The sequence below is a fragment of the Aythya ferina genome (genome assembly GCF_964211825.1).
Source record: "Aythya ferina genome assembly, chromosome: 2".
Taxonomy (NCBI): Eukaryota; Metazoa; Chordata; class Aves; order Anseriformes; family Anatidae; genus Aythya; species Aythya ferina.
Genome location: NC_140297.1, coordinates 103280599 through 103295783, shown reverse-complemented (window position 1 = coordinate 103295783; position 15185 = coordinate 103280599). Strand labels below are relative to the sequence as shown.

Genomic DNA, 15185 nt, shown 5'->3' with positions numbered 1-15185 from the left:
ATCCCAAACCTTAGGAAGGGGAATTTTCAGCTGTGAAAAGGACTTGTGGATAGTCAGAAGAAATATTTAGATAGAAGAGATATAAGATATTTAATAGAAGATATTTAATCATAGAATCACAGAATTATAGAATGGCAATTTGGGGGTACATGTGGATGAAAAACTTGACATTGTCCAGCAACATACACTTGCAGCCCAGAAAGATAATTGCATCCTGGTCTGTATTAAAACAACCATGGCCAGCAGATCACAGGGAGGTGATTCTCTCCCTCTACTCTGCTCTCCTAACACCCTGGATTACTGAATCCTGCTCTGGGGCCCCCAGAACAAGAGAGAAATGGGCCTGTTAGAGAAGGTCCAAAGGAGAGCCACAAAGATGATCACAGGGCTGGAGCACATCTCCTATGAAGAAAAACTGAGAGAGTTGTAGATGTTTAGCCTCGGGAAAAGAAGACTCCAGAGGGAGTAGAAGGCTTGTAGAAGCCTTTCACTACCAGAAAGATGGGGAGAGACATGCCATTAGGGTGTGTAGTGATAGGAAAATGGGTAATGGTTTCAAACTGAAAGAGGGTAGATTCAGATGAGATATTAGGAAGAAATTCTTCACTATGAGTGTGGTTAGATACTGAAACAAGTTGCCCAGAGAGATTGTGGATGTCCTGTCCCTGGAAGTGTTCAAGGTCAAGGTGAATGGGACCTTGAAAACCTGATCAAGTGGAAGGCATCCCTACCCATGGCAAGGGGGCTTCAAAATAGATGTACTTTAAAGATTCCTACGAACTAAACCATTCTATGATTCTATTATTCTCTTTCTCTACATATATATGTATTTAAATTAAATGTATACATCGGCAGTACATGTGGTAACAGTGGTGTACACCAGGGTCAATACTGGGTCCAGTCCTATTCAGCATCTTCATAAATGACCTAGATGATGGGGCATTGCTTGCTCTCAGCAAGTGTGCTGACAGTACAAAACTGCGATGAGTGGCTGCCACAACAGAAGGTTGTGTTGCCACCCAGACAGACCTCATCAGAAGGGATGGAATGATAGGATCCTCATGAAGTTCAGCAAGGAGAGGTGCAAAGTCCTGCACCTGGGGAGAAACCATCCCAGGCACCAGTACCTGTTGGTGTTCACAAGGATTCCCTGGTCCTTTTCTGCAAAGCTGCTTTCCATCTGGGTGGTACCCAAGTTAAACATAAGCCATCAATATACCCTTATGGCAAAGACTAATGGTAGTCTTGGCTGGATTAGTGTTGCCAGCAGGTTAATGGAGATGATCCTTCCCCTCTGCTCAGCACTGGTTAGGCCACATGTGGACTACTGTATCCAGTTCTGGGTTCCTCAGTACAAGAGACATGAACATACTAGAAAACAAGAAAGAGTATAGTGCAGGGGACATTGAAGATGATTAAGGGACTGGAACATCTCTCCTATAAGGAAAGGCTGAGAGTTGGGACTGTTTAGCCTGGAGAAGACAAGGCTCAGGAGGGGGAGTATTATCAAGTCATATAAATACCTGAAGGGAGTGTCTAAGGGAGACAGCAGCAGGCTCTTCATAATGGTAGCCAGTGAAAGGACAAGAGGTAATTGACACAACCCAAAAGGCAGGAGGTTCCCTGTGAACATCAGGAAACACTTTTTTATTGTGCAGGTGACCAAGCATTGACACAAGTTGCCCAGAGAGGGTGTGGAGTCTCCTTCCTTGGAGATCTGGGTAACCAGCTTTAGGTGGCCCTGCTTTAGCAGGTGGGTTGGAGTAGGCGACCTCCAGATATCCCTTTTAACCTCAACCATTCTCTGATTCTGTGACTACATCACCAAGTTTTGTGATATCCTAAGTGATGAAAAAGGGAGAAAAAAAAAAAAAAAGATAACACAAAAACACAGAAGTGTTAGTTTTCTAACAAGAGCTTTATTTTATGTGGAATGTTTCATAAAATTTTCTATGGACATAAAATTTTCTATGCACTAAAAATGCTTAGACAGAAATTTACTTAGAAGTAAGACCATACACATTTAAAGCCAAATTAATCCCATTAACCCCATTTCATTTGACACCTTTCATCTGGCATCGAAAATAAAGAGTTTAATTGCCCTCAGCTTTTGAGGATTTACGAAGAGTTATGTCTGATTTCCTTCTGAAGGTGACACTTGCTTTCCATTGATTCTAGAGTGACAAGGATCCTCATTTAATTACAACACTTAAATTACCTAATGTGAGATTAGATTACTTTAGGTCATGTTCTTAAACACTGTAATACACCTCAGTAAAAACAATAAATTAAATGTTGAGGTTGTATCAGCAGAAATGACGAATCTTGCAGAAATTATTATATATTTAGACAAGTGTGAATGAAACCAGAATTTTTTTCTTACATCACATATAAATCCCAGCATATTGTCAGCTCTAAGAGATGTATAGTTTAATTTAAAACACTAACATCTCAGTAACGTGTGTTTTCCCATTATTATTATTTTCTGAGACAGCACAAGATTACCCATTCATGTACTTTATGAAAATGGTGCAGATTACGTATCAGCAAATTTCTCCTCACTAAATAAAATCAAAGTCCTGACATTTGAAAGTGTACTTCATATGTTATTTTGAACATTTCTGTTCCTATACATACATTTATGAGTTTATAAATTTACCGGTCTACAGATAGCTTTGATTATGGTTACTGCACAATTTATATTTTTCATGTTATTGAAATGCATTCTCTCTTCTAATATTAAGAACAGTAATATTGATTGATCATTTGAGGAATTCATTTCCTGTAATTTCTGCTGTCTAGAAATATTCAGGCTAGGTAGACAGCAATTCTCTAGAAGGTAACATTTGTTTAGATAAGAGAGAAAAAATCCAAAGACAAATCAGTTTTTACATTTTAGAAACCAGCTAATGTTGTCTCTGATTAATAAAGAATGATCTAGAGACTTCTATTTAGTTCACAAATTTTGCATAGCTCCTTCCAAGAAAGAAATATTTGGGTTAGTATTTTACGCCCTGTTGAAATCAATGGCAAAACATTCTTTGAGGTCAGAAAGGCATCATTCTATTTTTGACCCAAATCCGAACAGCTCACAATTTAGGAATTTCATCTTGTAGTACATGATATTCCTCACAGAAATTCAATGAAATGGAATCTCCAGACAGAATCATAACTCTGAAGTCTCCAGACAGAACCTTAACTGAGAAAACAGCCCATTCAAATAAGACATAGAACAAAAGTTTTAGTCTGAACCAAAACTAAAATGGAGGCCAGATAAAGAAAGGAATTATATGATATCCCCATTGTAGAAGTGTTAAAATCCAGTATTTATTCTCTTGAAGAAAATGATTTTGTGTTATTAAAAAAAATAATAATAATAATAAAAAAGATAAATTATTTTTACTTCTAACTCTCCTAAAATAAATACCACAGATACTATATATACCAACATATGGACCCCAACATATGGGCCATATTATTATCCTTAATCATGAACTGTGCACTTCAAATTTTTTGAGTAAATGCACTATTATATTCCAAATTTTGTATGATCATGTTCCTCAAACTAGCCAAGACTAATAATGGAAATAACTGACTGTCAGGCAGAGTCAAGAATCCCCTAGCAGTCACATCATGAAGTCTGAAGAGCAAGTGAAACCATTTTAATGGTTAAATAAATAAATAAATAAATCTAATCCATGACTGGAGCTTTACAAAATAGTTATTGATAACTTTATAAAACTTGAAGTGCATTTTGTTGTTGTTGTTGTTTGCTTTGCATTTTAACACTATCAAAATAGTAGTTCAGCATTGAATGAGTTGTATCATATATTTTACATATAACTGAAGATCTTGTCCAGAAATTCACTCCGGGATCCTGCAAATTCACTGTTCAAACATAAATTCCAATTAGAGTTGCATCTCAATTGCATGCTAAGAGGGAGAAGGGAACCCATTTGACCATGATACTGTGGCTCATCATCACTGATGTTGCTCATGGAAAAAAAGTCTTACTGGGGAAATAAAACCATGTAAATGTGCTCAGAGACTATAGATTCATGCCATCTGACAGAACTCTGAATGCCGAGACCCACATGCATACATGTAGTTCCCAGAGCCAATGTCACTTAGTTACAAAGTAAGTAAATAGCTGAGATGTATTCCTTGGTGTTTATTTTCCTTAGGCTTCCAAATATGATTCTGAGAAAGGTGTTTAAATAAAAATTTCTTTTCTAAAATGTGTCAAAATCTTTGCTCTCTCATAATAGGAGAGTTCAAATATAGTACAACATTCAATGTAGTACAAACTATTATTAACACTTAACACAGGGAGAAAGAGGAAGCAAAGTTAAGATAAAATATGAGACTAGTTTTCATGAGCATCTTGCTGAAGTATAATTGAAAGTGCTAGAACACTCGTCAATCAACATACCTAAATATACATGCTTTTCAAAAAGAACCAACAATCTCTAACATTCTCAAATGTTACTGACATTCTGAAACATTACTGTATGGAGAAAGATAAGGTTAAATTCTGTGTCCATTCTTCCTCTGGATGCAAGTGACTGAAAAGAATTTCTATGGTAACTGTACAACCACAAAATAATTACATACAAAATTACACACATGTTCTTCATACACAGAGTGACAATAGTCTCAATGGGAACATTTGCACATGAAAACAATAAAGTGTAATGACCAATCTGACTCAAGATCAGCAGATATAAAATTATAATCTAGCCTTTAATAGAGAAAGGCAAGTTTGTTTGTTTATTTATTTATTTATTTATTTACTACCAGACCTCCATAGTATTGCTGTTTTTCCACATCATAGCTGTGAAATTTATTCATAAATAAAATGGATGGTGTCGCTGGAAGTTATTCTACAAAGTCTCATATTTATATGGGCAATAACATGCATGTTCCCACTGTCCCTTGGGTTGCTGTTCATGCAGGTACAAGACCACAGTTTAAAGACAAACTCAATCAACTCCATGGCTGGGATAACTCCTGTCTGGTACTAACTTCAATCAAGTGGTCAAGTAATTCATTATCTAAATCCAAACAAAGCAATTACTTCATGAAAAATTAGTGTTGTCATATCTTAAGTATTCCTACCCTGTTATTTTCAAAGACACTGCCTTTCCCTCTACATATTTTACTGTAATGATGTTAACGTGTTTGCCCTTACAAGATCCAAAAATAAAGAAAAGAGATCTTTTTTATCTTATTAAATTTGTACTAGGAACACACAGTGCATCCAATTCTGAATAATAGATTATGCATTCTTAGACCCTGGAGAGTACAGTACAGAAAAGAAATAGCTCCTAAATCTTGCATATAAGAAATGACAGCAACGGCATGTATTCTGAACATAAATGCATGAGATAACTGTATTCCAAAAGAAGCACGGATAACCCTCTTGACAGATCACCCTGTACACCTTAACTCCACAAAAACAAATAAAAAGTTGGTTTATAGGCTATCACAGCATTCCATACAGCACTTTCAGGAAGGGATTTAAAGATGTCTACTTCCACAAATATATAGTCAGTCTTAATTCTTACCTTCAGTTGCCCTAAAACATCTGACAGAGAAAAAGCCTTTTTATTTGTTCTGATTCTAGAGTATAAATCCTGGAAATAGAAGGCAAATGTTGAAACACATTCTGTCAAGTACAGAAAATTGTACAGAAATGATTATATTTTTTTTTCTTTACATATGATAAAAATGGCTTCAGATAGAAACTCATTTGAAAGGATGATAGTTGCAAACTGAACTTTCATTACCATGTCAGTGTTTATTAGCCCATTTAATATTTCCTTTAATATGACATTCCACCCAACCAGGGGTTAGACTTAGGATAGAAGGAGGAAAAAAATTGCTGCTGCTAGTAAACAGCAGTTAAGTTTTAGTAAGTGAGACTGTAAAATATCAATGGGTTTATCATGCTAGAGGTCCATTTTGATGTACAAATGATTGGTAGAGAAAGAGCTACTGTTATTTAGGTCATGATGAGACATCACAATGTACTCCAAAGGATATGAAATGTGTATATGAGAAGGAGAAGACAGAGGAATTAAGACAGGGACAAGTAGTAAGACTGAAAGAAAAAGCAAGAACACTTTTATATTTGAAATCAGGAATGGCACCTATAATCTGTATGAAGAGACTCACTACACTTTTGATATTGTCTAATGCTTATTACCCAAATAAATAAAAATTACACATATATTTCAATATAATAACCCCAAACTCCAACAGCAGCTCCCACAAACCAAAGGAAGTATATTTCAAGACAATTCCATTTGTAATAAAAAACAGATGGTAAAGGAAACAGATGCCGCTTTGTGATCAGATTTACACATCTGCAGACATTTACAGTATGCATGCATTTCCAAAGAATACTCAGCAAGTTAAATTAGGAAACCTTTTTTCTTAATGGAAATGTGCAAAACTAAAGCTGTGATTCAAAATGAAAACAAGCTGTGACAAAGACATATCTATCCTATCAAACTTATCTGTTTCCAAATCAATATCATATTACAGCATCATGTTAGAGAAACGCTAGTCATGATAAAAAACATGATAGCAGATAAAAACGACAAGTTTGGAGATACTTTACTGTGGGGAATTACTCAAAGGTAAAGTAGCTGAGAGTTGAGCAAGTTTCAGATTTCTCCACTCTCTGAGAGGAGATCTGAGGTAAGCAATGGTTGTCCTTCAGAAATACACAATACAGAAAAACAAAACCTCCCTCAGGAACACAGACCTGGAGATTAACTTAAGATCTTCTAAACCTTAGATTTTCATTTTATGCAGACATCAGCAACAGACCACTGACATTGACATCAAATATTTGCACTGGCCTTGGTGAACTTATACACAAGAATCAGCAGAGAAATGTTTTACAAAGAAAGATGGAAAAGTCTCACTCAAAAAGAAATGATTCTTCCAGAACCTCTTAGATAAGAGGTGCATGATAAATCAGAATGAGGAGTCAAGACGTTAACAACCTTCAAAATTAATACAGGTTGAGTGAGGCAGGTCAAAGCTACAAAAAAAAAAAAAAAAAAAATTCCTCTCCATATTTAACTCTTAGTTTGGGATATCTTAGTTTCTTAAATTTTATCCCATTTATTTTTCTTCAGATAGTTTACTTCAAGCTCACGAAAGATGATGTTGTCAGCCACGAAGAATGAAGTCAAAGGACAAACCCAATGTAAGTGCCATGTCTCTGAACTGGAGGAACCATATCATACAGTGATATTCAATATATCCATTTCAGTCCTGGGCCTGTTGAGGATGTAAATAAGGAACTAGATTCACTCAAATACTGTGGTTGTTTTCACCTACTGAAGGGATGCTGAACAGCCTTAAACCTCAGCTTGTGTTTACTTTGCACCACCACACTGACCAGTGAGACAGAATGTCTCAGAAAACCTGTCTAAGGGAGATAATTATCAGCAGTGGGAACTAGGCCAACACCACCAGTTTAATTTCATATAAACCTTCATACAATCATCAGGTAGTAACTACTTTTGGGAACTAAGCACCTGGGCTGTGGTCAAACTGGTGAGCAGGAGGTGAAAAGCTCCATATTCTATTACTAATCCCCTGAGCTATAGAGCCCTCAGCTGGTAGTTCCATAAGGGTTCACACAGTTTTTTTATTTGTTTTTTTCAAAGGCAGCAAAAGTAGTTACAAGTTGTTTTTATTTATTACTAAAAAAGAAAAAAAGAAACAACAAAAAAACACCTGCAAGAACAACTATCTTTTTCTTAAAATAATTTCTCTGAAAGTAGCAGACTGTACACGTTTTACAAGAATAAACAAACTTCTCTAATATTTATCCACAAATTGGGAGTCAGAGATGATTAGTGCAAATTTCTGCTGACCGGCAGCATTTATTCTACAAACTTTGGGTAACCTAAGTGGTCCATTAAAGAAAAACAAATATCTTCAATCAGTCTAATTTCTTCCTTGGGCATGTTTTGTTTCCAGGCATGAATGCTACTTGGTGAAATTTCCCCCTCATAAGGAAGATAGAAAAGACTGGTGGAGGTGGCAAATAATATTTGGTTTAAGCTAGCAGGAGAAAGAGGCATACCAAGAAAGGCAAAAATTGTTTCAGCCATCTTCTGAGGAAAGCTCACAATATCTTCAAACTTGACCATCTGATAATTTGTTGGCAGCAAATCGCCATTTATTCTCAGTGCTGCTGCTGTGTTTGCAAGCCATAAATAGGACAACACAGAAACAGCATTTGAATTAGATTTTGAAAGTTCTTTTCTTAATGATTCATATTCAAATGCATAGCCTTCATTTAGACTACATTTTCCTTTATGATTTTCCCATTTGAACATTGCAGCCAAGTGTTGTGGAACTTTTTTCAAGGAGTAAAGACTCGGCTTATTTTTGTACAACATGGAATAAATCCATGCCCGTGGGTCTCTTACTACATATAATGCTCTCATTGATGGTCCTAGGATTTCCTGAAAGAAGGGAAGCTTTAATGTCCAGCTCCCACTACTTAAACTAAGCACAGGTCGTGCACTAGGATAATAGACAAGGTGTCTTCTCAATTCCCTAATATATTCAGCATCTTTATCTTGACTTGCTCTTGCCCTGATTCTCTGCTCTGATAGAGATTCTCTCTTTTTTGATTTCTTCTTTTTGTCCTTGCTTACGGCAGAATGCTGAGTAATTTTACTTCTGCTGGCTTCATATAAATGAATGTTTTGTAAATGTAATTTTGTGTCTCGGACTAAAGACTGGAGCCACCCTCTGAGAAGACGAAAATGACCATTGTGGACATCAGAAGCCTTCCATTCACATGGATCTACAAAGGAATCAATTTCAAATTCACTCTCAGGAATTTCTAGATAGGCTGTAGGTATCCTCATATATAAGAAATCACTGCTATTGAAAAACACCTGTTTTAAAATTTCTGCACCAGAAGCAGGAAGCGAAGTAATTATAACATCTGGCAAAACAACGGGGTTCCCTTCTAATTGTTTGGCTTTATTGCCTTTATCATGTTCTAGCCTTGTCAAGTCACCGCTCCATTTCGCACAGATGGGCTGGGTACACATGCTCCACACATCCACCAATTCAATAAGCCACAACGTGATAACTAGTATAAGGATCCAACGCAACATTTTACTGAAGGATATGTAAAACTGCCACTGAAAAGCCAGTATGACCAAACTAACAGCCAAGATTAACCCTGCGATTATGTTCACTTTGAATCCAAATGGGAAAACCACCCTATTATTTTTAATTAGTTTTTCCACAGATTCAGTACCTAGACCAAACTTGGTTACTTTGTTTTCATGAACTACTTTGGCAAAACCACCAAATCCCAAGTAATCAAACCTGGTCTTTAAATTCTGATGTTCAGTCACAACAAAGACCGTATTTTCAGTGTTGTTGACACTGAGTGAAATCTGAAATCCAGACTTTGCATTATCAGTGAGCCTGCAGTTAGAAACATTGACATATGGGCCATAGAAAAGGTAAACAATCCTTGCAAGCGTGCTTTTCATTGGAAAGGTAACATTTACAAACTGAGTCCATCGCTTTTTGAATTCAGCAGCTTGTTCTGCCTCTTGTATCCTAGCAACAGGACTACTCCCATGATGATCAAACCAAAACATCTTGTAGTGGGCATCCCACACATCCATCATAGCTCCGTTGTATTTGTTCTTAAATTTATAGGGTATGTATTTAAAATCAATGTCAAGATTATGAAAAAAGGCACTGACAGAATTAACAGGAGAGTCTTCCTCCTTCTCGATATGGTCTACAACTAACAATGTCTGAGAATTTAAGAGCAGCAAAATGCGATATACGCTTTTCAATTTCATTGCTGATGTGTAAGCAGAGACTGCCTCACCACTCACAAACATCATGTCCCCAGACTGGGAGGCTGTTATAATTTCTCCAGTTGAGTCTCCAACCTCACGACCAATCCACTTCAGCCACTGGGCACATTCACCAAGCTGTCCCTCCCAAGGCTGGTTGCACTGGCTAGTAGGAGATGGGGCGAACACCAAGACATTGTTCAGGTGGCTGAGTTTAGGTCCATAGAGAGCCTCAGATACAAACACCTGTCCATTGGGAGCAAAAGTGAAAGAGTTCTGATCAGGATGTTCATGTCCTGGATTGAAACTCCTCCACCCATCAATCCAGGCATATGGTTGAAAGTGGACAATATCGTACACAGCACGTCCACCGAGTTTTCCAGACTTGAAGGACACAAAGGTGTTTGTCTGGCTGCTTGGCAATCCAGCCCCATAGGTAACAACTCCCCAATTAGGAAACACATGCAATTTAGCAGTGCCATAGTCAGGAGGTGGTTGAGGAGTGATTTCAGCAGCATACCATATAAACTCGGTGTGCAATGTGCTCCACCTCTGTGCAGTGGATGGCACCATTGGTCCATCTTTGGGTCTGTGTTTTCTAATTTGCTGTGCCAACCAGTTGCCAGCTCCATTCTTCATGATAAACTTATCCAAGAAAACCAGTTGGCTCTCAGGACCATAAAACCAGTTGTAATTAGAATCTGCTATGCCCACAGTCCTTTGAAAGCCTGGTAATAGCGTGGAATAGTAAAACCAAAAGTGCATTTTGAGCCAATTATTTTCCAAGTTGTTAATACCAAAATGACGCTGGGCCAGGAAAACATACTGGGTTATGGACTTAGCTGTGTAACTCCCATAAGCTACTCCCTCATCCAGAGACCCATCTACAATATGATTAAGCAGAAACATTGTTTTCTCCATCACATCAACAACAGTGTGTTTCCAAACATTTGCCTGAGATCCGTCATCCACCCCTGTAACTAAAGCTCCAGTGAGCAAAGCAAGCATATTGGTTGCCTGATGATTATGGAGAAGCTGCTTTCCCCAGGAACGAACCTTTGAGTATTCATACATTTCCTCACTTGCAGACCGTATCTTCTCCAGGTATTTTTGTCTTCTCACATTTTCCAGTGAATTATACAAGAAGTCATAAGCAGTGGCAAATCCAGTTAGGGAGTGTCCCAGTGGCACTTCATCACCAGGTGCACTCTCCACTAACCAGTTTTTGTAACCAGCCATTCTGTCCATATATTCTAGGGCAAAATCAAATGCAGCTTTATCTTCAGGGCACAGCAAACAATAAAATGCTAGTGGTGGCAGATTGTTACCATAAACCTCATTCCACTTTGCAGCAAAATCAACATGCTTGGGTGGAGGTAGGTAGTATAATGGGTTGGATAGCATAACTATCACTGCACTTCTAATAGCTCTAAATAGATGTGAGTGGCTTGTGTGAGCTTTCTGCCTCAGTGCATGGACATCTTCAGCATCAAAATACAAATTTGGATGAAGAACTGTTTTTTTCAACTTCTGCTCAGCACCAAGACCTTCAAGTTTCTGTTTCTCATATTGACCTACATTTTCCATGAAAGTCACCCAATCTGAGTAATTGTTTACAGATTCTTCAAAAGTGAAGACAGCAAACATCATTAATGATAGAAATAAGGTATGCCCTGTAAGCATCAGAGCCATGATCCATTAGGCAGCTCCTCTTCCCCAGGCACGCACTTCCTAACAAAACACGATGTTCAGATATCAAGCTTTGATCCAGTTAGCACAAGCATGAGCATCTTAAGGCATTTTTTTCTTCAAAGAAAAGATTTAGTGTTTACTGCACATTCTAACAGATACTCAGATTACTCGTAATTTGAGCTACAACACTGAAATAACGACGCTGTTGAGAACTTAAATCTCAGGTGCCTTGCCTGTTCACATTTTTCTCAAATACAACACTACAGTCAGTATAAGCATTAAAATAGGGAGAAAGTAAAATCTCCAAGATAAACATACAAAATGCAGGTTGACAATACACAGTCAGAAACTGAAAGAAACCAAAACACTATTCTTTGATAACTTGTAAACTTTGATTTGAAAACAGGAATCAGAGCCATACATTTTCTGTGTTAATACTTTCAATCAGGTCAAATTCCACTCCTATAGCTGACCAAAAAAAAAAAAAAAAAAAAAAAAAAAACCTTCACTGATCACAAAAAGATATAATTTATTCAAAACAATGGGTTGAATTTGATTATTTAGGGAATTTACAGCACTTGGAAAACACACTTAAAAACTGAAGCTACTTTCTTCAGCCTTCCTCTTATCTTGATTTGGATACACACTCTTTCCATCTTGCTCTTTTTGGACTCATGGGAGAAAGGGAAGAAAGAAAAAATGAAGAGAAATCCTTCATTAGCTCCTTTAGATGAGACTGCGGTAATTTTAACCACTATTCCCCTTTGTGAAAGGTTTGTCTGAATTAATAGTCATTGAATATCGACACATTTTCAAGTCTTCTTTCATCTTATCTTCAGCAAATGATGCCCAAATTTTGCCTCAATGATTCAGAGAATCGTGCTCCTCCCATTACGAAGTGAAATGAAAACATATGAAAGGGGCTGAAAGCCAGTATTTGTTTGCTAAAAGAGCAGTTTCGGTTTTCCTTCCACTTTGCATGTTGGTTCTTTCTGTGAAAACACAAACAGAAGTTCTCTGAAGCTATACAGGTGCCAGAACATACTCAAAGTATTTAGTCATGAGGAATGGTCAATGCTTTTAGGAAAGATGAGGGTTAATACACTTTTTTTTTCTTCCCCCTCAAAGAAATTAAACAAAAAAGGAACATTTCCAAAGTTCCACAAAACTCCGTCAAAACGGAAAGTCGGATTGGCTACATAGATTCTCTTTATTTCACCTTGACCCGAGCGACTCCCGGCTCTCGAGGCAAATTTTCCTGGCACTACGGCGAGCTACCCCCAGGCAGACATCCCGAACGCGCCCCCGCAGCCGGATGGAGCTCCCTCCTATCAGAAGGGCACCGAGCACGCCACCCGTGCGGCTCGGCCCTCAAAGGGAAAGAAGAGGGGCGGCGGCGAGGGCCAGTAGCACCCCTCCCTCCGCCGCGCCACCGCCCTGCGGGACGCCCCCGGCCCCTCCAGCAGCGGTGGCGGGGGCACGGCGAGGCCTCCCCCGCGACCACCAGAGGGCGCCCGCCGCCGGCTCGGCCCCCGCCTGACCCCTCCCCGCCGCCCGGGGCCGCACAACTTGAGCAAGTTTCCGTGGCTCGCCCCCGCACGCCGCGGCCCCCCGCCGCCCCTCGCCCGCCTCCCCGGTTTCTTCATGCCGTGTTCCCCGCGGCTTCACCCCCGTTTTACCCGCAGCGGCGTCCGATAGCGTCCCCTCTCCCTCGGTGCTGGTTCCGGGGCGAGGCGGGGGTCCCGGTGAGCGCGGCCGGGGGCGCGGGGTCAGCCCCGTCCGGGGGGCGGCGGGCGGCAGCGCGCTGCGGCGGCCCCTCTCGGCTCGGCTGGGCTGGGCTGAGCTGGGCTCGGCTCCGGCCCCTTCCGCCTTGCCGCTACTTTTCCCCCGGGCTGGCTGCAACTTCGCGTCCGAGCCCTCCCCCGGCGGCTCCCGGAGGAGGGGGCGGTGGATCGGCGGAGCCCTCCCCGCGGAACAGGAACGCGAACAGGGACGTGCCGGTCCTCCGTGGCGGCCGCGCTCCCAGCTGCTGCTCTTCCCTGCGACTGCGTGAGCCGCTTGCCAAGCCGAGCCGTGCTCCCGCAGCTGATGACACCGCCGCCCCTGCGCCTCGGCAGCCGGCTGCCAGCTGAGCGCGGCGGGCGCGCCCGGGGGCAGGGCCGGGGCCGGAGCCGGGGGGGTGGCCGAGCCCGGGAGCGGCGGCGGATTGGGGAGGTGGGGGCGGGCGGGGGAGAGGCGGGGCTGGGCGGCTCCAGCGGTGGCGGCCGCCCCGATGCCGCGGTGAGGGTCCGGGGGTGGCTGGGGAGGTGGTGGTGTGCGGGCAGCAGCAGGCAGGTGGGAGAGGTTTTCCGCGGGAGAGGAGGTGCGGCGGGGGTCGGGCAGGGCGGCAGCAGCCGTCTGGTCTGGGGCTCGCAAGTTTACGAGGGAGGATTGAAGAGGTGAAAGTGCCCGCAGCTCCCAGACCGCGAGCATCCCCTCGCTGGAGGTCCCGCTTTCTGTAACCGCCTCCCTGAGCGGGCACTTTAGTTGATGCGAGGCGTTAAAATGGCTCTCCTTCAGCTTCAGCTGTAGGCTTCTGAAGTAAAATATAAAACCGTAATGAGACGTACAAAACATTACCCCTGGATTCGTTCACGGTCAGCGATGCGGTGAAGGGCCGCCAGGCGCTGCTGGCTCGCCCGCTGGGTGCCCCGTGGTCCTCCCGCTACATTCAAGAGGCACAACGCCATTCTCGATTTTGAATCGCAGTTTGCATTGCTGGTGACGGCTTTCCGAGCTTTGCGAGGCTGGTTGTGTAACCAAGCTGTTCTTCGGTAGTAAGTACTTTCTAGGGAAAGAGTGTGAGCTTTTTGAAATGTTACCGGCTACCGTGTTTATAAACCCTACTTCGTGTGGGCTTTAATCAACCCAAGAGCATGAGTCACTACTTCTTCCCAGGCTTAACCTACATTCATCTTAACTTTTTTTTTTTTTTTTTTTTTTTTTCCCGAATATCTTAGAAAATACAGTTGCATGTTTAAGTATTTCTTAATCTACCCAGTTTATAACTATATTGAAAAGAATGTATAATGGCTATAGTTAATGGATACTGATTCTGTTTCTTTGTGCCATGGAGAGCATCTGAGCAGTATTAGATTATTAATTATGCACAATCAATGATAAACTACATCTGGTACCATCCTTTTTTATTTTTTTTGTTATTATTATTATTTTTTTATATGTGACCTACACACTTAGCATAGGAGGAAAAACTACTGATTATTGCCTGGATCTTGTCCTCCCATCAGAAGAAATTTGCATAATCGCCAAAGATCAGCATATATTTCCCTGACCTTGAAACTATAAAGATTTTGCCATTTCATGCTACTGAGTTAGTTATTACATGAGGAGAGGAAGGGGAAAAGTCAAGCAACAATACAGGCTGCTTTCCTATTTAAATTAGTAGAAACAGTGGGGCACACTACAAATGGAAACCTCCCAAACCTTTTTCCTTTTATTCCCATTATGCTGTACATTGTACCTTTTATGTAAGTGTGGGTATTTTTATTTATAATTATTATTACTTTCCCAAGGCTGACCAATTCTGGAACATACTGTAATCTCAGAGAATGACTTCTTCCATAAGTT

At 40.6% G+C, this 15185-nt stretch overlaps 1 protein-coding gene across 2 annotated transcripts; it reads right to left on the bottom strand.

Annotated features, from left to right (window-relative positions):
* Positions 1-1899: 1899 nt before the first annotated feature.
* DSEL (dermatan sulfate epimerase like) lies at positions 1900-13711 on the bottom strand. 2 transcript variants are annotated; one of them, XM_084509033.1, is made up of 2 exons: positions 13238-13711; positions 1900-12550 (listed from the first exon to the last, which is right to left on the bottom strand). In XM_084509033.1, the coding sequence occupies exon 2, from the start codon at positions 11556-11558 to the stop codon at positions 7908-7910; it is 3651 nt and encodes a 1216-aa protein (XP_084365159.1). In that variant the 5' UTR covers positions 11559-12550; positions 13238-13711; the 3' UTR covers positions 1900-7907. The 2 variants fall into 2 exon arrangements, with proteins under 2 accessions (XP_084365159.1, XP_084365160.1); XM_084509034.1 differs by lacking the exon at positions 13238-13711 and adding an exon at positions 12778-12916.
* Positions 13712-15185: the final 1474 nt, after the last annotated feature.

What these genes read in the sequence shown, in the direction of transcription:
- DSEL (XM_084509033.1), bottom strand. Translation starts at nt 11,558, where the DNA reads ATGGCTCTGATGCTTACAGGGCATACCTTATTTCTATCATTAATGATG.